At 39.3% G+C, this 24,309-nt stretch overlaps 2 protein-coding genes across 3 annotated transcripts in view; one reads left to right on the top strand and one right to left on the bottom strand.

The window, feature by feature from the left end:
• The window catches only part of LOC133531515 (uncharacterized), an 87,797-nt gene that overhangs the window by 27,936 nt on the left and 35,552 nt on the right, over positions 1–24,309 (top strand). The window lies entirely within an intron of this gene.
• The window catches only part of LOC133531513 (uncharacterized), a 68,144-nt gene that overhangs the window by 11,636 nt on the left and 32,199 nt on the right, over positions 1–24,309 (bottom strand). Inside the window, exons 3-6 of one of the 2 annotated variants that reach the window (XM_061869776.1) lie at positions 3,765–3,908; positions 3,006–3,047; positions 2,327–2,500; positions 1,344–2,167 (exon numbers count right to left, since the gene is read on the bottom strand). In XM_061869776.1, the coding sequence (XP_061725760.1) occupies positions 1,712–2,167; positions 2,327–2,500; positions 3,006–3,047; positions 3,765–3,908 (816 nt within the window). In that variant the 3' untranslated portion in view covers positions 1,344–1,711. Of the gene's footprint in view, positions 1–1,343; positions 2,168–2,326; positions 2,501–3,005; positions 3,048–3,764; positions 3,909–8,724; positions 8,956–24,309 lie in introns of those variants that run through there. The other variant, XM_061869774.1, reaches the window with a different exon arrangement.

Genomic DNA, 24,309 nt, shown 5'->3' with positions numbered 1-24,309 from the left:
ATAATTTTATTATTTTATGAACTGCTGTAAGTAGTACAGTCAGCATCAAAAGTAGCGGATGAAACAACGCGCCAAAAGTATCTGATATTCGGGATAACTTTTTCAAATATAGATAAATCTCTAAAATTCACATTCAAAACTATATCTTTCACACTTACAGGCTTAATCGTTCTACATATAAAACCATCAAATTTTGCTTTATACTAGGTCGGTGGCAAACAAGCATACTGCCCGCCTGATGGTAAGCAGTCTCCGTAGCCTATGTACGCCTGCAACTCCAGAGGAGTTACATGCGCGTTGCCAACCCTAAACCCGCCCCCCCTCGTTGAGCTCTGGCAACCTTACTCACCGGCAGGAACACAACACTATGAGTAGGGTCTAGTGTTATTTGGCTGCTGTTTTTTGATAAGCTGTGACAGAATGCTTTTGATGCTGACGGTACCTAAAACACCTGCTAACAATGCCAACATAAATTTATTTCTACTTTACTTCATGGTTGATATGTCAGTGGTGCTTATTGTTTTACAACTCGATTCAGAAATCGATCTTATATATCAATCGACCTTATTATTCAAAATGTCACATAGCTCTATGTTTTTGCCCAGCAATGTTATGTAGTCCGAGTCCGGGAATAGAACCCGGAACGCCCGTCGCCAACTGGGCTGGCGCGGCGATGCGGGGAATGAAGGTACACATGAATTTGTCAACGATTTTATGACAGCTTCTGCCCGCAACTTTGTCCACGTAAGGTAGACATAGACGTCCGGGTCTCCTAGTGCTCATAATAATATCGACCCGCCCGGCTTCGCACGGGTAAACCTCAACAAATTATACACCCTAAAACTTTGTCAAGAATTACTCTATTAATAAGTGAAAACCGCATGAAAATCCGTTCAGTAGTTTTTGAGTTTATCGCAAACATACATACAGACAGACGCGGCGAGGGACTTCGTTTTATAAGGTGTAGTGATAATTTCATCTTGCTCCCATACAATCGTAGTTACGCTCTCATTTTTAACCGACTTCAAGAAAGGAGGAGGTTCTTAATTTGACAGATATTTTTTTGTATGTATGTTACTCGATATTTCCGAGAATCGTGAACCGATTTTCAAATTTTTTTTTTAATCGAACGGGTATAACCCCGAGATGGTCCCGTTGGCACCAAGTCGAGGTCTCGTGATGGGATCTTTGAGAAATCGAGGGAACTCTTCAAATGTTATAGGTACATGTATGGCGCTTTTGGTAATATTTTTGTTAAAAAGTTTTATAAAACTACAAGCTTATCGGCGACCGGGTGGAAACTATTGGTGGCGATTTACCGAATTTTGTATTAAAACATGTCGGCTTATCAACATAGTTTAATTTTAACATTAAATAACATCAATCACTTAAATTACTTATTAATTATAATCTTTATACTCATCACATTTAAAGCTTGAGCTTTTTACTTTATGCTCAAGAAATAATTCTTGGATATGAAATCTTGAGCGCTAGAAAAATTAACCACAAAGGTTTCCGAACCTCTTGAATTCACCGTCCTGCTTGCAGCAAGAGGGCATTGAAAAAGTTTAAGATCTGTCATCTCACTCTTTCTTTCATTAGTTGCAGAAAAGCAAGCATGAAGTGAACTAGTTTCCGCTTCAAAGCCTTTAATTCCAGCCTTTTCTGATCTCTTCTAGAACTTGTCACAATCTTAATCAATTTTTAATTCCTATTTCTTTCCCACAGTCAACAATTCCTTTAACAAAGTCGACTCGCAAGAATCCTTCTCTTCCTGTTCCTCTACCATCCGTGGAGACGAGATCATGACATACTCCGGCTCCAGACCGTCAGATGAGTCCCTCTTCGAAGAAGTTTCGATCTTCGAGTCGTAGCTCAAATTCTCCGTTTTGGCCAGAAATAAAACTTCAGATATCAATTTTTCCGCTACAGTTCTTTGAAATTTCGATACCTGTTCTAATTGCTCGCCTACGTATACTCCGAAGTAATTAGGCTCCTTTGTTTTTTGTTCTAAGTTTTTAACAGATTCTGGGTACTTTGGTTCGCAATACTGTAAAGGCTCTACGAAAGTCTGTGTCCTACTTATTGATATTGCTCTTCTTTTTTTTCGGGCGATGCCTTGAGAGTGGCTTGGTTTTCTTCTTGTTGCTGGGGTTTCTATTAATTCCTGGAAAATATTTAGGGATTAAGACCAAAAAGGTAGGTTCCCGAATGGACCCTACGGAAGACCAGCGTTAGTTTCATAGCTAACATTATAAATCTTAACTAGAAGAAGACCATCATCAAGAGAGTAAACTTAAGTGAAAAAACTGATCTATTAATCTACCTCATCGCTACTGGAATCTTGCTTGTTATCACATTCAAGTGGGTCTGAAGTGTATGACATAGGCTGCTGTGATGACCGACTGCTGGGACCCAAGAAGCACATCAGCTTGTAGTACCACAGGTTCGGGTGGAATACGTCCTTCTCGTCTCTCGCCTTGAGCTTGGACGCTCGCACCTAAAATTATAGTAATTGATAGTTTTTAGTAAGCTGAGCTATTTCGAGTTTCTATAGATAACAAAAAAGTTATTAATAGGACATTATTACACATATTAACTAAATCCCACAGGAAGCTCAATAAGGCTTGTGGTGTAGGTACTTAGACAACGATATATACTTAAATACATAGAAAATACCCATGACTCAGGAACAAATATCCGTGCTCATCACACAAATAAGTGCCCTTTGCAGGTTTTGAACTTCATAGGCAGAGCAGGCTTCATAGGCAGAGTCACTAGGTCACTACCCAGTAGGCCAGAAAGGTCGTCAAAGATCGTAGATAATTAGATAGACTATTGTGTTAGAAACCGCATACCAGAGGCGATATGAAAAGGGTAGATTATACCTATGTAATGTAGGCCTAATAAAGGTTTTTTTTACAGTGCAGTTTACAATGATATCATAAATATCGTAATTACAGTTGTTACTGATGATAGTTAAACGTTTTGCAGTTAGTACCAACCTTCCTCACTTCCCGGAAATACGCCGACCTCAAATTATCCACCTTAAAACAAATGATAATGTATATTAAAATAGTTGTTACAAAATAATAATTTTTACAATAAACGATTCGTAATGCCGTTATCAGAATCCGTGAGATACTGTAACTCTATGGGGTACAGCTACAGAACATTACGGTCCAAAGAATCTGGAATTTCCTGGATTCAACGGGCATCAGTGATGAACTTTAAAGGGCTGTCACAATAGACCACTGCCTGGTCGACTTGGCACTCAAAGGCCCACTAACTCCAATACTAATAAAATACTGTAACCCTACTTATAACAATTGTATGAGGACCATGCTTGGTTGCAAATGAAGAGTTGTCATTGGACTTTACACATATAACTCGCCGCTTATTGTATTACTACACTTATCCTCGAATATGGCTCTTGCAGTTCCCCTCTGGACGGCTGGCAAAGGCAAGCCAGAGGCAGAGGGCCCTGTCCCAACCTCCTGGGTGACAAGGAGCACTCAGGTAGTGACTTCCCCGACAGCTCGCCACAGCTGCCCTGCTTTATTGTTATTATTACTGTCCGGGAATTGTGGACATTAATAGATATAATTTAGGATAGCTTAGGAGAGCAGAACGAAACAACCAAGCTTTCCAGTCTAGATTTTAATGACAACTATAAAATAAAAGAATTATACATAGAAGACGTCAAATGGACATAGACAATATGTATAAAAAATATAAAAACCTATTTACACCTCGACAATTACCTTCTTCTTAGCGGAGCTGACGTTGGCATCTTCGTCCAGTTTCTTGAGGATCTTGGTCAGCTCGCCCCACGCTGTCTGTTTCATTTCCTTGTTCTTGTACAGTTCGGAGGTTATGTCCCATAGGCACGGGTTGTCATGGTATGCCTAATGAAAACGTATCCAGTTAAATCTTGAAATCATTCGAAAGTAGCCCTGAAATTGTGACTGCAATAAGGCACAACAGTTTATTATTAACGTCCCATGAATCACTTATTACGAGTATTAAACAAACGGGTAGCGTACTTCTTAGATTTAGTTTAGTTTTTAGTACTAAGGATAAATATTTCTTTTCATATTGTTTACATTATTTTAACGTAGATTTATGTATGTAACTAACAACTTTAAATAGTAATTATTACTCCGAAATAAAGTTACTTATACAGAATGTTTGACGACCAGTTTGGCCTAGTGGGTAGTGACCCTGCCTACGAAGCCGATGGTCCCGGGTTCAAATCCTGGTAAGGGCATTTATTCGTGTGATGAGCATGGATATTTGTTCCTGAGTCATGGGTGATTTCTATGTATTTAACTATTTATAAATATTTATATATTATATATATCGTTGTCTAAGTACGAGTACCCTCAACACAAGCCTTATTGAGCTTACTGTGGGATTTAGTCAATTTGTGTAATAATGTCCTATAATATTTATTTAATGTTTATTTAGTCACCTAAAACTTTTAATATGGGATCAACCACGGAATCGCGAAAAAAAATTACTCTCCCATAGAAAATTTCAAGGTCAGACAGCCAAAATGTATAAAACAGCCTACTTTTTTTTTCGCTGATTCATGAATCGTTTTATTTTATCCACTTATGTATTTTATTACAGTTTATTTGTGCAAATAATAATAATAATAATAAAATTCTTTATTGCACACTACATAAAAAACAGATACAGAAATTGATTACATATACACATTGGTAGGTAACAACAGGCGGACTTATCGCTAAACAGCGATCTCTTCCAGACAACCTTCAGATAGTGAGATGGCGAACGAAATAATGAATATCAAGCAGTTTTATCTCTTACGATACCGACGTTCTTTGAGGGGTGAGTCGTCGTACTAAATGTATGGGAATGAATATATTAAATAAATGCAAAATTTAATTATATAAACTTCATAAGCGCGGGATACGTCTAAATGAAAAAACCGGACAAGTGCGAGTCGGACTCGCTCACCGAGGGTTCCGTACTTTTTAGTATTTGGGAGAATCAACTTTTTAGCGTCACTCGTTGCCATGGTTACGATTAGTTGTCCAGGGGATAAAAGTTCATTGAAATACTGATTTTATGGTACTTAAATGTATTGAACTTGCGTTTTTGTGGTCGTTATAACCAATGTCCATAATGGGCGCCCTACTAAGCATGTTAATAGAACGGCATACAACGTCTCTTCAAACAAACTGTGCCACTGTTGTCCCTTGGACAACGGGACAGGATAACAAAACAAAAAAAGTTGATTCACCCATTTGTTGTTATAGCGGCAACAGAAATACATCATCTGTGAAAATTTCAACTGTCTTAGCTATTACGGTTCATGAGATACAGCCTGGTGACAGACGGACGGATAGCGAAGTCTTAGCAATAGGGTCCCGTTTTACCCTTTGGGTACGGAACCCTAAAAAAACGTTGTCTATGGTGAACTTTAATTGACGTTCACTCGTGGCAGCAATGCAATTAGTTTGAAAACTATATTAATTTTCATTTTGTTAGGTTGGTAGCCATTAAACGTAGTATCGTTTTAGCGATTTTACAGTACATATGGTGCTATTTTTCCGCACAAGTGCATAAATTAGCACATTATGTAACTATGTCAAAATTTTAAGGGTTATATGTCCAGTAAAACGTTGTACGATACATGTGTGAATAGATAATTCACAACCCGTGTCGATTTAAAACACTCCCATCGGTCGTGTTTTAATTTATCGCCAATCGTTACGAATTTTCTATTTTTCGCACTTGTATCATAAATAACTATTAAAGCACAAGTGCTGTTATGAGGAATAAGACATTATTATAGACTTTTCTTTAACCGTATTATGTAAGCTTTTATATTAGTGTTTATGAATGTATTCATGACAGATAACAATAGAGGAGTAGAAAAAACATAATCTTATGAAATAATTGCGATAGCAACAATATATAACGGTCAAAACATATCAATAACCTTTGCTGATAACTTTCTTATCATGTTGATACGATCGATAAGAAAATTGAGAAACATCTAGACTTCCAATTAAAACAGATATCATAAATTCAGGGGTCAAATTACTTGATCTTTCGCTATCTGAGAATGTGCAAAATAATGTATTGTTACAAGTAAACCTTATTCCATAGCAATAAAGTTTATCTATTTGTAAATTCATATTTAGCTATAGAGGAGCACAATACGACACTCATGAATCTTATCAGAAGTTACGAATGTGGTAATAGCACTTTCTGTATTGAATCATATCATATGTTTTGTACCGATAACTTCATCTCTGAGATTACACATACAAGATAAATAAATAAATGTAAATAAAGAATCTAAGATGAGAGAAAATAATAATATTAAACAAAAAAAAGGTTGCCGATCCCTGGTTCAATTAATAAGGTAGATGTACTAGTGCTCGACGCTGCACTAGTACTCGACATGGGCACTTTATGTCAAAGTGACAAGTATTAAGTTTGAATACAGAAAAATCTTCGTTGTTCAAATTTAACCTATATTTCTATGACATAAAGTGCCCATGTCGGTAACTAGTGCAGCGTCGAGCACTAGTACTTTTACCTTATAATTATGAATTAATTATGTACAATTAACTTGCACATTTGCAACTAATATTAGATTAAAATATCGTGAAAATTGGGATATAACAAAAATAAAATTAGCCATAAGTCCCTATAATATAGTGTGCCAATAAAGAGTATTATCTATCTATCTATAGTCAAATTTTAGGGTCCATCGGTCCACCGCGAAAATCGAAAATTTAAATGATGTGTCTCTATAGTCTATTTTTTTATCCCGTAGACTAAAATGACATTTCATGTGTTGCTGGTTTTTTACGTCTCATAAATAGTGATGTGCTACAACCGGTACTAACCGAAAATAAACTATTGGGAGTTACTTATATAGACAAGTAACACCATTTTGAGGCATTTAGAAAGTTAGCATCCAGGTCAAACACAATATTTGTAATAATTAAAAGCGATTTTATTGTAAGATTAACAGTCACCTCGAAGCTCATAATGCAATTTTTAAATGTTTGAGTGGATTAGTAGTGACTAGATTTTATTTATTGTTTACTTCCTATCATGTAGTGAACAGATTTAATCATGTAGGAATAAAAGAACAGACTATAACTGTCAAATATGCTAGAGCGATTAGAGAAGTAGGGCTGTAACCGCGAAAATCGAAGTTCGTCAATTGCGGCCATTTTTCTCTGTCACTGTAGGTATTACGTAATATTTTTTTTTTTATTTAAACTTTGTTGCATAATAAAAATAAGTACAAATGGCGGATTTAATAAAGTTATTTACAGTACATATGGGGCTACTTTATAGCACTAGTGCGAGAAGTAGCATATTACGTTACTGTGTCGAACATTTAAAGGGCCATATGTACTGTAAAACGTTGTACGATACATGTGCGAATAGGTAATTCGCAACTCGTGTCGATTTAAAACACTCCCTTCGGTCGTGTTTTAATTTATCGCCACTCGTTTCGAATTTCCTATTTTTCGCACTTGTATCGTAATGTACTATTACAATGTTACACAAATGATATTGATATTACTACATATATATAGACATATTGCTATATTTAAATAAATACCACTATTTAACTTAGTAAGAGTAAAAGAGAAAGATCCCCGCAATTGGCGAATTTCGGTTTTCGCGGTAGGCCCCTCCCGCCCCTGATACCTAACGACGCGACGTTTCCATTTGACCGCTATTGGCGGTTGCGGTCACAAAAAGGTCAAATGAATGACAACCCAAAAACCACTACTATAGTAAATGAAAATTAACTCAAATTTTAGGGCTCAAACTACAAATTAACTCAAACTTAAGCCTTTGAAATATGTAGGTGTGTGTTACAGTGTTAGGTATATGTAATACCTAACACATTGAGTACCGGGAACCCGCTCGGCGGGTTCTCTGTTCGTAGTCGCTTTCCTCTACAAAGCGGGAAAACGCTGGGATCGGCTATGAGCTTAGCGCTACAAAAACGTTGGTAGCGAATGTGTTAAGTAGAGTCAGTCTATTGATATTGTAATCATTGCAAAAATATGGAATAACTAAAATTACATGTTAAAACATTACATAAAAACTCATTATAAACTTAGCAGTCGTCTGTATTGTCTAGTCCAGGGTGCGTAGCCAACATGCAAATCGTTGCTCCGTAGCGAACGAAACGCAACTGTCACTGTCGCACTATTATGGAAGAGAGATATGACTACGCTCTGACAGAAAGGGATGGTCTCATGTATCTTTCAGTTCAGTAAGAGTAGCAGAGAAAGCGTTATTATTGTTTGTCCTTGTCACTTGTCTTAAAATTTTTTTACTCCAGACCGTAAATTTAGTATGGTTTATGGTGGGCAACAAATAACCCGGCCAAATTACGTAGGTTATGTTTGGTACGTTGTCAGGAATGTTAAAACGTGTTTTTAATTTTGTCGCATTGTGTATGTTCTGTTCCTCACGGCGCACGCGTACAACACATCTATGCGACACTACCATCTATGCCACGTCCCCACAGTTATGGCAACCCTATTCTACTGCCGCATTTGTCAAACCGACCTGTCATTTTCTTACAAAATCTATACAAAAACAGTAAGATCGGTTAGTAAATAGGTCAACCGGATTGTCATTTTAATATTTTTATACAAAAAAAAAACAGTAAATAAAAAAGAAAACGAAAATTTCAATATTCACCTGAATAAACTCCTTCAAAACGTCTCGCTCGACGGTCGTCATGTCGTGTGCGCGCCGCCGACCGATTCAAAATGGCGGCGTCAGGGCGTGTCGACGGCGACCTCAATCCGACGGCGTTGGTTGCCAGCCGACCAAGGTCGTTGGACGATCGACCCGTGCGGTGCGATTCCAATTCGAACATGATTTGAACGCGTTCGATATGACTTGAACTGTAATAGCTCTCACGCCCGAATGATGGTACAGTGCAGTCAAGGTGTTATATATGAACACGGACAAAGTGCCAAAAATATGTATACACAACCTTATTGCCCGTATATTAAGGTAGTGTGTACTTTTGGCACTTCGACTATATCGATATTTAATACCTTACCTACCCATGACAATTCAACTTTATAAGGAGTTCGGCCCGTGAAATGTTTGTAGGTATATATTTTATTTATTTATCTTATACCTTTAAATTATTTATTTATTTCGTGAATTTCGGAAACGGCTCTAACGATTTCGATGAAATTTACTATATGGGGGGGTTTTCGGGGCGAAAAATCGATCTAGCTAGGTCTTACCTCTGGGAAAACGCGCATTTTTGAGTTTCAATATGTTTTCCGAGCAAAGATCGGTCTCCCAGATATTTTATATGAAAACGGGTACTAACGGAAGTTTTGTTATTAAATTAGTTTAGCCACGTCATGGGTATTTTCCTATTTTCTATGTAATTATTATTTATTATATAATAAGGATGTCCTATCCTACAATATTAGTTTTTAGGGTTCCGTACCCAAAGGGTAAAACGGGACCTTATTAGTAAGACTCCGCTGTCCATCCGTCTGTCTGTCTGTCCGTCTTTCACTAGACTGTATCTCATGAACCGTGATAGCTAGACAATTTAAATTTCCGACGTGTTGGAAGCCGGTGTTGCTCGAAGGTTGAAATACTTGAACTTTTACAGATGATGTATATCTGTTGCCGCTATAACTACAAATACAAAGAAGTACGGAACCCTCGGTGGTCGAGTCCGACTCCCACTTGTCCGGTTTTTTATTTATCTACTCGCCCTACAACCCGGCAACACGACCCGACTGGTTTGTTTCTTTGTCTTATTTCTGCAAGTATTTATATCTTACGGAAGTTTTGCTTCCTCGTCCGCCATCTTGGTTTGCATTTCCTACTTATAATTGATGTTGTGTATTCTTTCCAACCTGTATGATAATTTGTAATACTTAGTTCTGGCGTCCAAATCGTCTGGCTTATTTTTATGACTATTTTGACGACCAGTTTGGCCTAGTGGGTAGTGACCCTGCCTACGAAGCCGATGATCCCGGGTTCAAATCCTGGCAAGGGCATTTATTCGTGTGATGATCATGGATATTTGTTCCTGAGTCATGAGTGTTTTCTATGTATTTAAGTATTTATATATTATATATATCGTTGTCTAAGTACCCTCAACAAGTCAACACAAGCCTTATTGAGCTTACTGTGGGACTTAGTCAATTTGTGTAATAATGTCCTATACTTAATATTTTTTTATTTTATTTTTTATTTAGATATTTAATTTTCACTTGTAAAAATTACAGACAAGAACATTTTTTGTACAAAAAAAATCTTTATAAAAATCTAAAGTGCCAATTACATCCACACATTATCAGGTCTGAAATCAGACCCAATTTCGGGTCCGTGAAATAATATTTTTCCGTTTCACCAAATATCAGCACATCGTTTACAATATTTGAAATGTATAAAAGTGATTCATATGCAAAAATATCAAAAATTGAACATTTTTGGCATTTAGAGACAGTACATTGTACAACGATGGGGGTAAGTGAAAATTAGGTTACTAGAGTGGTAATTCCCGACAGCCGCAGGCTGGAGGGAATTAAAGACCCGAGTTTGCAATATTCTTACCCCCGGAGTTATACCCAATGTTTTTCATCACACTTGCGAAGAAACAACTAAATTTTAAACGAAATAATTCTGTGGCATATTAAACATTCGTCCGCCATTTTGTATTTTCTTGACAGGTTAGGATCGAGGGCACAGACCTATTCGGCATTCAGCCACGATTGAAAATTATGTAAAAATATTTTAAACGGCTGTTAAATGAATCAAATTATTTGATTTTAAACATAAACAAAAATATTTAATTATAAATGTCATGCAGTATTTTAAAAGTAAAACTCAACTAGTTTTTTTTTCACAATCTATAACTCCCGCGGGAACAAAATAGGCCTTTGTCCTTCAGTACACCTGCATGAAATAAGAACTTTTCGAGCAAGTGTGATGAAAAGTATTAATTACTTACACTTCAAATATTGTTATTGACGATGTGCTGATATTCCGTGAAACGGAAAACGATTATCACGACCGAAATCCGGAAAGGGTGGATATAATTGGCGCTTAGGGGTTGATTTAGCCCCGCTACCCCCAGCCAGACTTGCAGTGCTGAGTTAGGGTATGATAGGCCAAAATGTCTAGAGTCGGATCGAGCTAAGTTGGCAAAGATTTTGACAGTCCAGCCTGTGCAAGTGTTGAGTAAAGGTCATTTCATAGAAGTTTGACGTTAACTTGCACTGTCAGGGCTGTCAAAATTGCTGCCAACTTATTTTGTTCTGATTCTACTAGCTCTCCGTGTATAGGGAGCGTGCATGAACTGTAGGAGGCAGCACAGGAGTAGGGAATGCAATCTTGGGCCAAGATTGACCATTCAAGATCTTGGAGTCTCTTTTCGGAATCAAGATTGGTCAGTTCAAGATCTTGTCAAGATTCGGGTCAAGATCTTGGTCTCGAATCAAGATTATCGGGATTATTCCAGATTGAGCAGAATAATTAAAAAAGGCGTTATTTTTGAGTCAAATTCTGTAAATTGAGAGTAACCAGTATTTTTGGATTATTTTATATAATTGAGTATACTTTTCAAAGTAAACAACTTTCCATGAACACAATAATCAACGTTTATTTCAAAAATTAACAAGAAACAATCAAGATTTTAGTGACTATAATAATAAATGCAATACATTATTGCATTTATTTTATTTTAATCATTAAAATGTTGATTGTTTCTTGCCAACAATGCAATGAGATCATAATTAGTATAACCTATAAATGAAATTAAGAGCAAAAAACATTAAACATTTTGAAAATAGCTTCTCAAGAAGCATAATACACTTAAAGTGTCATCACCCAATCGGCACCGTATATCAGTGGCTAAATAGCCCGCGGCTGAAAAGGCCCTTTCTGCCTCCACGCTAGTTGGGACGAAAGTTAAAAGGCTGTTAAAAGCGAACTTTAGATATTGCCCCCGTTCTCCTCCGTATTCGTAAAGATTCATTTCTTTTTTCAAAATTGCGTCAATTTTGTCAGAAATCAGCGCTTTGGGTTGCAATTCATTACATGCTTTCATTGCTTTCAAGGCCTGTTGGTATGAACACGTATGACGTTTCACGCGCGATCTGTCTGAAAATCTTGAAATCTTGTTACAATCTTGGTCTATTTTGCCAAGATCGCGAAAGGGATTTCAAAATTCAAGATCGATGGCCTTCAAGATTGAATCTTGGAAAATCACTCAAGATCTTGGTGGAATCTTGATCTTGCAAGATCAAGATTGCATTCCCTACACAGGAGCCGTCAGATTTTTGGCGCGAGGCGTAAATGTGATGTTTATTGTTCCAATGTAGCCCACGAGATGGCAAAACCTACCATGCACAACAAAACACGTGACGTGTAAATTTACATGTTTATTGTTCCGATTCAGGCCACAAGATGGCAGACCCTCCAACGCGCACGGTCCCTATTAGTTTGGAGCTAGGTAGATTGTCCCCAAATATTTATTAATTTTTTATTTATTAAAGTAGGTTATTAAGATAATCGGTAGGTAAATATCATCATCTCTTCCGTCGCAAATACAATACATATCGCGCGGCACACCATGTCTTAGGGCTCCTCTACACGATGGCCCAGCGTAAGCCAAAGGGACGCAGCTATGCGGTGAAATGAGATAGCAATATTAGCAATATCACTTGCTCCCTCTAACGCATAAATGCGTCCTTATTAGGACTGGCCTACGCTGGCCCATCGTGTACAGGAACCATTTAGGGGTTATCTATTAATTACGTCAAAAGAGTTTCTACGTTTTTTGACCTCTCCCCTCTCCTTGACACATTTGGCAACCCTCCCGCTGGTGTGACGTCCTATTTCTGGCAATTCGGTTATCAACGAAATCGGAAAATCGAATTAGGTATCAAAATATTTTTTATACTTAAAAGAAATATTAGTATTATTATAACACAAAACTCGTTCCAAAAACTTGCTATTGAACTGTAGATCGAATAAATATCATTTAAATACATTTTCGGTAGCTGATGAAGTTAAAGTGAAGTCACAAAATTTGTGACTCCCCTCTCCCCCTAAACGTGTGATGTAATTAATGGATGACCCCTTAAATAAATGTAGGATGACACCTAAACATATGGAAGGTCGAGGCAAGGAACAAAATCTCCTTAGACAGAACTGTTACAAAAGTGTCCAGCTGTCAGCTATAAATAATAGATCCAAATCTCTCCAGAGTAGCGCTAGAGTAGCTAAGAACCTAGGCGTTATTGACGGAGTGAAGTGCGCTGTCTATGATTATATTTTTTTGTCAAGTATTCTAGGTATTGTAGCGCCACCTATTTATGGTTTTTTGTCGGACAATTTTTGGTATATGGAGTTTATGTTCCTTGCCTCTACCTTCCATACTTAAACAGTATAAATAGCAAGTGTAGTTGAACTGAGATCTGACTAACATCAACATCTAATTACGCTAATCTCCCACTCAGACTATTCCGGACTTATGGCTTGTTTACTCGGCCCGAAGCTAAAACGGTAAGAATGTAAACGATTGTGAGGATTTTTGGCAATAACAACGTTTGGCAGTCACGTATTCGGTAATGATAAAATTAGCGCCAAAAAATATATAACTATCATTTTATATTTAATATTACGCGAAACTCTACGTAGGGAGCGCCACTACCACAATCCATCATAATTTGAGAAACTCGGAATTTCGTTATCTAACATCTCTGTCACTCTTATCTACTGGAGCGATAAAGAGGCAGATAACTAAATTTCTATTTTAGCGTTTCCCGGTAGGCCCTTTGTAAACAAACCGCCTTGATGCGTCAATGTCATATTTTATTATACGTGAAAACTTGTCAAAAAACAGTTTAAGGCACAGTATGTATAAGTTACTCTATGGTTTACGATGGGTGCTAGTGCTGCACTCTGGCGTGGCGGCAGCACATTGCAGTAATAACCCCCCCTATGATTATGATATTGATCGTGTAATTAATTTCGGAACGCAGTTTATTGATTTACGTTTGAACGCATCTTATAACCGAATTTTTGACGTTTTTGACATTAGGGAAGATAGTGTTTGGGTAAAGCTCAACTAACGAGTATCTTGAAAATACTTGTTAAAATACTCGCTTACTTACATTGAACGTTTGAAAATTTTGCGTTTGTTAAAACGCATGAATCTAATGTAATGAGCAAAGATATAATAAATAAATCAATTATTGGGGACAATCTTGTACAGATCGTCCTAGCCCCAAACTAAGCAAAGCTTGTACTATGGGTACTAGGCGACTATATACATATATATAGATCAAGTCGTACTTATAAACATAGACTCAAGTACAAATATCGGTGTTCATCATGCAAATAAATATCCTTACCGGGAGTCGAATCCGGGACCATTGGCTTCATAGGCAGGGTCACTAACCGCTAGGCCAGACCGGTCGTAAAATGTATCAAAATGTTAGTTTGTTGACTAGTTACATTACGTGAATATTGAATAACTACCTACTTTATGTAATAAGACGGTAATTAAACTGGGTGTTTTTCTAGAATATCCTTCATTTGACATCTTTATTTCCAATTCATTCATTTATTCCATGTAATTATACTCAAGGCCACGAATACAACAACGATACCTATACCAACTTATAAATGCAGTTACAACTGGCGACTCTATCAAACAACATATCTAATAAAGTATGACGTAGCATCTAGTTCAAAATTTAGCCACTAGCACTTTTAACTTTGTAGTATTACATCGACGTATACCTTGAAAGTTTTTAAAGAATTAACTTCTTTACTTCTTAGAATTAAAGTTGGTATTCATATGCTTTGTTGCTTACGTATTTGTACGTGTGTAGAAGGTTAATTTGATACGTGATGGGCCTTGCAGTTTATTTGGCTTTTATGTCGGCTGCGTATGATATGCAGCTATAATTTGGGGTTTATCTCACGCATTCATCTCTTTTGAGATTGTGTTTTACAAACTTTAACGCGTTCAGTGATCCTTTTCGACGACGAGGGAGTGTGTTGGCGGCGAGGAACATGGATTAGTTTCTTAAGAAGTCAACACACTCCATACAGTATGTCCCCATATATCTATATAATTATATGCCTTTTATAGTCACAACCTCCAGACTCGGTCACCTGGGGAGGATGGAAGAGGATTGTCCTGTGAAAAGAGCGTATGTGGGGCACCCGAGTGGATAACGATACCGCTGGAGTGACAAAGCCCTACAAGACCTGTTCGCCCTCGGAATACCCAACTGGCGTGAAGTTGCGCAGGATAGGGCAGAGTGGCGCTCTCTTGTGTCAGAGGCCAAGATCCTGTTTGGGTCACTATGCTAGTGAAGTAAGTAAGTTACCGGAGTTTCTAGCAGCTATTTTAGAACGGTGTACAGTTATTACTGTCAGTTGGGACGATACGCTCGTTTGCTGCCATGGTTGAAAAGAATCTGGTATATAACCGCGAAAATCGAAGTTCGTCAATTGCGGGCATTTTTCTCTGTCACTCTAATTGCGTCTTAGTGAGAGTAGAAGAGAGATCCTTGCGAATTTCGATTTTAGCGGTAGGCTCCCTATAGTTTCATTGGGACTGGGGCTGGCACATAAGATGATCTAGCAATGCGATTATTGTCAATTGCATTTTTTTAAATGATCTACCACATATACCGCACAACAACGGATATTTGGCAATAAATAACTCTTAAGTTTCTGTAAGACCTTTAATATTATTTAATCCTTATTTTAACTTTTAACTATAATAAAACAGATTCCAAAACAAAACAAAAACATTAGCCTTGGGGCTTAAATAACAAAGTTTATTAATACCTATTTAATTTCGACGACCGGTTTGGCCTAGTGGGTAGTGACCCTGCCTACGAAGCTGATGGTCCCGGGTTCAAATCCTGGTAAGGGCATTTATTCGTGTAATGAGCAAGGATATTTGTTCCTGAGTCATGGGTGTTTTCTATGTATTTAAGTATTTATAAATATTTATATATTATATATATCGTTGTCTAAGTACCCTCAACACAAGCCTTATTGAGATTCCTATAATATTTATTTATTTATATATTATTTATTTATTTAATTTAACATCAATTAAACAATATATGTTACGACGCAATAAGCTGAAATGGTACTGGATTTACAGTTTTTAATATTTTAATTAAACCGATAAAATCGTGGTAAACTATGTTGTTTTCCTCAAGTAACGGCAGACGCAGATGTTTCATGTATTACATATTTATTTATTTTAATAAGTATTTAACCAGGTGCCTAGAGGACGCGGGTAGGTCGGCGAGTGCCGAGTGCGGTTTGTTTGTTTAATCGAACAGGTGTGCAAATATTTTTAACGGTTTCCAGGTTCAAGGCGGCTGTAAGGCTGATAGATTTTCATATCGGTTATAATTATAAACACGGAGATGATTATGATTTTTAACCACACCACCTCGTAATGGCTCTCTTTGTATTTCAAAAACTGATAAGAAAGTTGCATTTTATCCAAGTGTGATGCTTTAAGTTGCTTGTATGGTTTTAGGGGGCTCTTGCGGATACACTTCGTCCCATAAGGATATTTTATGCAATTGCCCCTTTAGGAAAGATCTGTCTACTTCTACTACTCAAGAGCTTTTTCGACCATCTCCATGTGCTGGATGATGGAGTTGGCTGATAGAGTTGATTTTTAAGTGATTTTGAATAATAAATGTTTAATAAAGTTCATTTTAATTTGATTGCTAATGTTTTACAAGTAGTATTCTCCTCGCGGTGGTGTGGTGAAAATTTTTGTGATTCACTCGGGAGCAAAGTTGGTCGAGATTCCAATTTTGGAATCTATCGCTTGCTTGGATATCGATTTTAGTACGAGGGGTTTAAACTTGCCCCCTTGTAAAACAAATTACATACTATTAGAGTCCATGTACTCGTAAATAATAGGGTTGTTTCCATCTACAAATCTTAGGGCAGAATTGTATCCCAATAAATTCTTTTGGATTATAAGAACATGTTAAACTACTTTTAGGGGACCTGTAATGACCATATTTTAGTAAATATTGAATTTAAAATATGTTTTCGCACACGTCACGTGACCAAACTCGAAACGTCATTGAAGATTCTAATGACGCCTTTTAGTTAATATAGAACGTAATACAAACGTTTCAAAAAATTGGAAACAACCCTATTGCAAATAATTATAGAGTAGGGCAAAAATTACGGTAAGTTTTTGTTTCCGACCTTGATTTCCCAACCCTTTGAATGCCTATCGTGTGTGTGGCACGTCAACGTGAACCTTGTTGGAATGTACTAAGGTTCATTTTAGGCTGTAGCAACCCACGTAATTTGATGTGATTTGTAGTTAAGGGTTAAACAAACCTACTGCTTGTACACGATTGACTACCAAGAGCATACTGAACAATACACTCCTTTTTTGGGCAATCGTGTAAAAAAAGCGAGTTATTCCCACTAGTTTCCACCAACTTGTTACCAGTGGTAACTACTGGGATTTTTTCCCACCTTTTACTTGGTCCCAAAATCCCAGAAAAAAAACCAGTAGTTACCACCAAAACAAGTTGGTGGTAACTAGTGGGATTTTTTCCTAGTAGTTACCATTGGTAGAAGGTGGTAAAAAATCCCAGGGGTTAACACTGGTAACAACTTGGTGGGAACTAGTGGGAATAACCCAAAAAAGCACACCGCATACGTACTTATTAGTCTCTGCCACCGCAATTTTGAAACTACTAAGCCGATTTTAATGAATTAGGTTCAATCGATAATTTTTTACTTTCCAGAAAATAAAAATTACTGTCGTTGACGGACTTTAAATAACGGGATTTTTGAAAAGAAAAAACTGGTGACTGTTTTATAAACGTCAATGATTCTACAGCGAGGAATAGGACAACAGCTTAACAGTAGATATCTCTGTAGGGAAGATTGGACATATGTTGACAACCAAAACTATCTTTACAGTACATATGGTGCTACTTTCCCGCACACGTACGGTAATGAGCACTTTCCATGCATATGTCGAAACTTCAAATAGCCATATGTACTGTGAAACGTCGGACGATATACGTGCGAATAGGTAATTCGCAACTCGTGTCGATTTAAAAGACTCCCTTTGGTCGTGTTTTAATTTATCACCACTCGTTGCGAATTTTCATATTTTCTGCACTTGTATCGTAAATAACTATTATTTTTAATTGGCCAAACGCATGCAAATCTAATCAATGTTCACTGTTTATTGCCTTCCTTTGAAGTCTTGCTGACATTTTTAGTCAGTCGACGAATTAAGAAATTAATTGAAATAAGTAAGTAGTCAAGAAAACTCGAAATGCCTTTTTGAAGTACAACTGATATACCTATAGCACACTTAATTTATTATTATTTGGAGACTAACTCAATCAGGTTATTAACAGTTTATGATTCAAACCTACGTCAGGCAAACGTCACGTCCTAGCGTTCCGATTGTACTCAAATACAACGCAACGAAACGTCTGGTAAATTCATACTACGTCACCACGCTATTATTTAAAAACATAACTTCATATGTCCATTACATTCACAATCTAAATTTAACTATACTGCTTATGATTTAAGAATTAAAATGGGAAAACCGATCTGTATTACTGTACTTTAAATTTCGAACGTATGAATTCAAATCTTAAAGAGCTGGGACATATACCAGTTTCGTGTAACGGTTTTTACCTGTTATTCCGTTCCGTGTATGAAGTATATAATTATTCAACGCTCGCTGACGCGTGGGTTGCGTCACAATTAGGAAACTACGCTATAGTGAACCGATGAATGCGTGGATCGAGGGAAAATAGACTGTTTCCTCGTGCAGTAACCACTTTTGCGAATTGCTAGTAAGTTTGTAGTTTCCCTAGACGCTACAACTTTACGCAAAGGCGGCAAAGCCAGTGGTTTGGTTGGGAAAGTAAAGTACACTACACGAGTTGTAAAAATAATCAATAAGTTCAATGCTAAGTCGATGTTTATTGGTTGTGGTGGCCTTAAAATTTAAAAACTACCGTCTAGTGCGATGATCCCTTCCGTTTGGACTGTCTAATACTAGGGAGTTTCTAGTGATAATTTGTTAGGGAGGAAATTTGCTGCGGTCGAGGTTTTTCTAGGAAACAGAACAGTACATATTTTGAAAGATTGTGCATGCACAGTAGATTGTGCAACAAGGGCGCGAAAGAACATATTTACGAAATGGGCGTATATTGAATCCTGAACGAAGCGAAGGATTCTAAAACAGAATCCCGAGCTTAGTCAGGGATTCAAGTGTTTACGCCTAAGGTGGAATTAATTTTGCTGCCATGTTACATTACACATAGGTACGAGGTAATTATAGTAATTACCGTCATGCGGGTCGTTTGTTTTTTACAGATAATAATAAATATTATAGGACATTATTACACAAATTGACTAAGTCCCACAGTAAGCTCAATAAGGCTTGTATTGAGGGTACTTAGACAACGATATATATGTTACTGTAAAAGCCCGAAGTACGGTAAAACCTAGGATATACCAGTAAGACCTAGGTTTTACCGATGCCGATCGGTAAAAGCCCGAAATGTGAAATAATTATTGTTCACTTCGGGCTTTTACCGACATGGATTTGGTAAATCCTAGGTCTTACCACGTCGACCGGTAAAGGTTGAATCATCCACTGGTTCTTGACATTATTAGATGAAAATCTTGTATCAGTGTAAGGCGCGTTACATGTAGCGCCAGTTAGAGTGATGCTTCGTAAGTAATGTACAGTGTGTCACATACCCATTGTAAGCAATATGCCCAGTTGGTGGGAATTTTCGGGCTGTAGCTAGCCGCTGTAATGGGTAACAGAAACGCGTTCCGTATGTGGTTCGTTTTCCAGATGACTAGGGTGCATATCGCGAACGATTGGCATCTTGACTAGGTACCAAGGTTTAGGTATAGTTTACAGTAAAAACAAATTAGGTATCTATTAGTTCCCGCCTGTTGAAGCGACTATGGATGGGTGATCAAATGACACCCAGATGCTTTCAATTAAATAATTTTGTTTTAAGTAAAAAACCTTTTGCCAAACGTGGGTTATGGTAGTGGTTCGTAAGGGAGAGAAATAAGCCTGTCTGGTTCCGTGGTATGTTGGTACTCCCCTGTCATGCTAGTTGGTCGTACCGAGGGCCGCTCCTGGTTAGCCAGGAACGTCTTTAAGCGCCGTGGACAGCTGATGTGAATGCGAAAGGAGGCCTCCGCGTCCCTAGGAACTATTAGTACGGCCGGTCGGAACAAAGGAACCGCGCCGGTAAAGGGTTATTTGAACCGGAATCTTACAGCTCTATTCTGTAAGACTGCTGTCGACCGAAAATGCGATTTTGTGTCTTAAGCAAGCTGTCAGGTACTACAAGGACAGGAACACGCCGATCTATGCGTACTTTCTGGACTTGTCAAAGACGTTTGACCTGGTTGTGTAAGACAAGCTATAGTACAAGCTTACAAAAACGGGAGATTCCATTGAATATATCGCGTTGCTTAAACATTGGTACAACAGCCAGGTCAACCGAGTGAGATGGGCGGGAAAGGAGTCTGACGAGTACAAACTACAAAGTGGAGCGAGACAGGGAGGGCTAACATCCTTTCTCCTTTTCAACGTCTACGTAAACGAGTTGATCGAGGCACTCAGCAGGGCACATGTCGGTTGCCATACAGATGATGTGTGTTTTAACAATATAAGTTACGCTGACGACATGGCGTTGCTGAGGCCTTCGGCTGACGCGGTACGACAGCTCATCAATATTTGTGAGGAATACGCCGGGCAGCATGGTCTAAAATACAACACGGCCCAAAGTCAGTTTGTTATATTCAAAGCTCGTAAGTATAACCCGTCTACGGAGCCGAGGATCATGTTGTACCCCTCAAAGTTGTAGATCGCTTTAAGTATCTGGGGCATAGCTTACAACTGAATTGAATGACGATCTGGATCTGGAAAGGGAAAAAAGAGCGACAGCAGTGAGAGGCAATATGCTTGCCCGCAGGTTCCCACGGTGTAATACATCAGTTAAATTGACGCTCTTTAGAGCTTACTGTCAGACTTTCTACACATGCAGCCTGTGGGTGAAGTTTACACAACCAGCCTAGAACGCATTGCGCGTTAAATATAATAACATATTGAGGATGCTGTTGCGGCTGCCGAAGCACTGCAGCGCGTCCGTCATGTTCGCTGAGGAGCGAGTAGATGACTTTTTTGCCATTAGGCGGAAAAGAATCGCCTCCATGCTGAGACGGGTGCGCGGCAGCAGCAACAGTCTACTCAAGGTGTTGGCCGAGCGCCTCGAGTGCCCCGTTATAAAGTTTTGGGTGGAGGTGGCAATTGGGAGAGCGAAATAGAGTATGGCAACCTGCGCCCCCTACTCTCCACACATCTTAGTGTTTAGTTATAAGTTCTTATTTTTGTTTTTCTCTTAGTACCTACCTAATTAGCATAGTTTTAAGTTTATACTAATAGTCGTTATGGATCAGTGATCTGAAATAAACGGTTTTTTTTTATTTATACTCAGGGTACGAGACAAAACTTAAATACGTCCTTTTCTACATATTAAAGGTTGTGCTAAACTATTTCTTTTATACCTAACATTTTATTCTCTAAGAAAAGGAGACACTTGACCTATCCGACGCGTCGCGTGTGATGTCACGGCGCGAAGCTCATGAACGCGACCGCACAGGACCGGACCCTAAAGGCATCAGCGCCAGAGTACTTTGAACGTACCGCGCGATCAAAACTGCTAACGTTGTTGCTACGCTGAAACTACTCTCGCGATTGTACAGTCGCGCAGAGTATAACCTAATCTTACTTTGATTAGAATAACGTGCATCGTTACACTGTTTATTGCTGTCCCGCTCCCACTGATAATATATTTAACACTCGTATTTCATAAAAATAGTCATAGTGCTGACTGTTAATGTTCTGGTTTTGCTGTAGGTTTAGTTACAATTTTTCAACAACAAGCCGCGGCGGCTCTCTCTGGAGTACGGAAGGTGGGACAGGGAGAACACTCCCCTGATATGGAATATATCGTATGACTGGGCCATAAGGGGGGCCCAGCTTCCCTGCATGATCACCATCTGCTATGCTGACGACACCATGGTGGCTGTGCGGGGAAGGCACATGGACGATAACTTTTTCAGAGCGGCGGTAGCGACAGAGATGTCAGTGGGTCGCATCGAACGCCTAGGATTGAATGTGTCCCTCTCGAAGACTGAAGCAATTGTCTTCGAGGGACCTGGAAGGGCGCTACCTGAGGACTTAACTATAGCTGTTGCAGGTGAGAGGGTTCCGGTCAATTCACACATGAAGTACCTGGGTCTTGTTCTTGACCGGAGGTGGAATTTTGAACAGTATTTCCTCAGGTTAGCGCCCCGAATCGTGGGTGCTGCCTCAGCCCTTAGCCGGCTATTACCAAACGTGGGTGGGCCGATAGCCCCTTGTCGGTGCCTGTACGTGGGCGTTGTTCGGAGCATGGCCTTATACGGGGCACGAATTTGGGCAGACAGGCTCTTGGCTAAAGCCAAGCCTCTCCTAAGGAGTCCGCTGAGGGTGGTGGCCTTGCGCATAATAAAGGCATACCATACGGTTTATTTCGCGGTGGCATGAGCCCTGGCAGGTACTCCACCCTGGTAGCTGGAAGCTAAAATGATAGCTGGAAATTACCGTATGAAAGCAGAGGCCAGAGCGCGTGGAGAACGCCTCGACCCAGAGGAGGCGAAGAGAGAGCAACGACAGGCTGTCAAGAGACTGTGGGACCGCTGAAAGAGCGACCAGGAGGATTCCTCCTATAGAGTCCGCAGTATAGGGGCTCTCCTCCAGTCATTCAACCAGTGGCTCCATAGAGAACACGGGGTGCCCAGCTACAGATTGACGCAGGTAATAACCGGACACGGTTGCTTCAACAATCTGCCATGACACGGCCCAGCACACACTTGAATCGTGCAGGCGATGGGCTGTGGTACGCCAAAACATGGTGGTGGCAGCGGAAATCACGAGTGGGGACCTCTCGCTGCACGACGTCGTGTCGCCCATGTTGCGCAGCAAGAGGGCATGGAAGGAAGTTGAGGTCTTTTGCGAAACCGTGATTTCCCTAAAGGAAGCAGCGGAGCGGTTGCGCGAAGATAGTGCAGATGCGCTACCGCTCCGGCGTAGGCGGAGAGGGAGGGTCTCCTCCCTAGGTAGGCAATGTGCCCTAGCCAACAGCTAGTTCCTCCCCTTCGTAGAGCCAGTGGATTGGGGGGCCCAGACGGAATGGCTCTGCACGTGTGGGAGGAGAGCCAAGCGTCCTGGTGCTCTTCCTCATTGGCGCGGGTGTCCAACACAGGTCAGTCGGGCTGCCGAGGGGCGTCGCGGATAGAATGCCGCAAGCGATCCCCTGACGCTCCCCTAACGGCAAAGAGGATGACACCGCAGGGGATGTTAGTGGGTATTCTCTTCCCCTTCCTCTGGCTAACAGAGGGAGTTACGGGAGGAGCGAGTCCCACATACCACCCGGGTGGTAAGAGAATGACTTTTTTGTTAGAATTTATGAATATATTTTGCATGCAACACGTTTTTTTTAAATATACTACCTTAAAGAAAAAGTAGAAGAAATCAGGAAAAATCATAAAATATTAGTTATGGCCGCCTTCCCTTGGCGCGCAGCCCACCGTGCACCCCCCAATGGGCTTCCCCAGCCCGAGGTGAGATGCGTAAATGCATTTACCCCTGCGTCAAAAAAAAAGAGGACAGGGAGAACACGCTTATCATTCATGCTGTTGCTTTCCAGAATAACTACCCCGCGTGACCCTGACGTAACCCCGTCGCCTCTAAATGGCGATCCAATTATGCCCCGTAGAATCATGTGTCCATCTGTTCAAGAGGTGTTAGTTGCACCACCCACACCGACCCCCGAAAATGTAAAGGGCATTAATTATTACTCGAGCTGGAGTTCCAAGAGGCGATGGCCTCGCTCAGTACTGCCTGAGCTCCAGCGCGGTCCCTCGGTACTTATTTATTAGGATAATGTTCCTTTTTTTGCTCAAATTAAATGCCTATGTGTGTTTTATTGATATTAGTAAAGCGACCTGGTCTCGAAACAATATTTTAAACTTAATAGAGCAAATTTCTCATTACTCCTAAGAATATTCTCCGGAAAATTCTCCGACACATTTCTTTATAAGGCGTCCGTAGTATTTTGAATACAAACTATTTATTATTTATATCAAGTTGTTTCTTTGTACATG

Source organism: Cydia pomonella, chromosome 25, assembly GCF_033807575.1.
Source record: "Cydia pomonella isolate Wapato2018A chromosome 25, ilCydPomo1, whole genome shotgun sequence".
Lineage (NCBI taxonomy): Eukaryota > Metazoa > Arthropoda > Insecta > Lepidoptera > Tortricidae > Cydia > Cydia pomonella.
The sequence above is the reverse complement of the archived record's forward strand: the minus strand, read 5'-3'. Positions and strand labels throughout refer to the sequence as shown.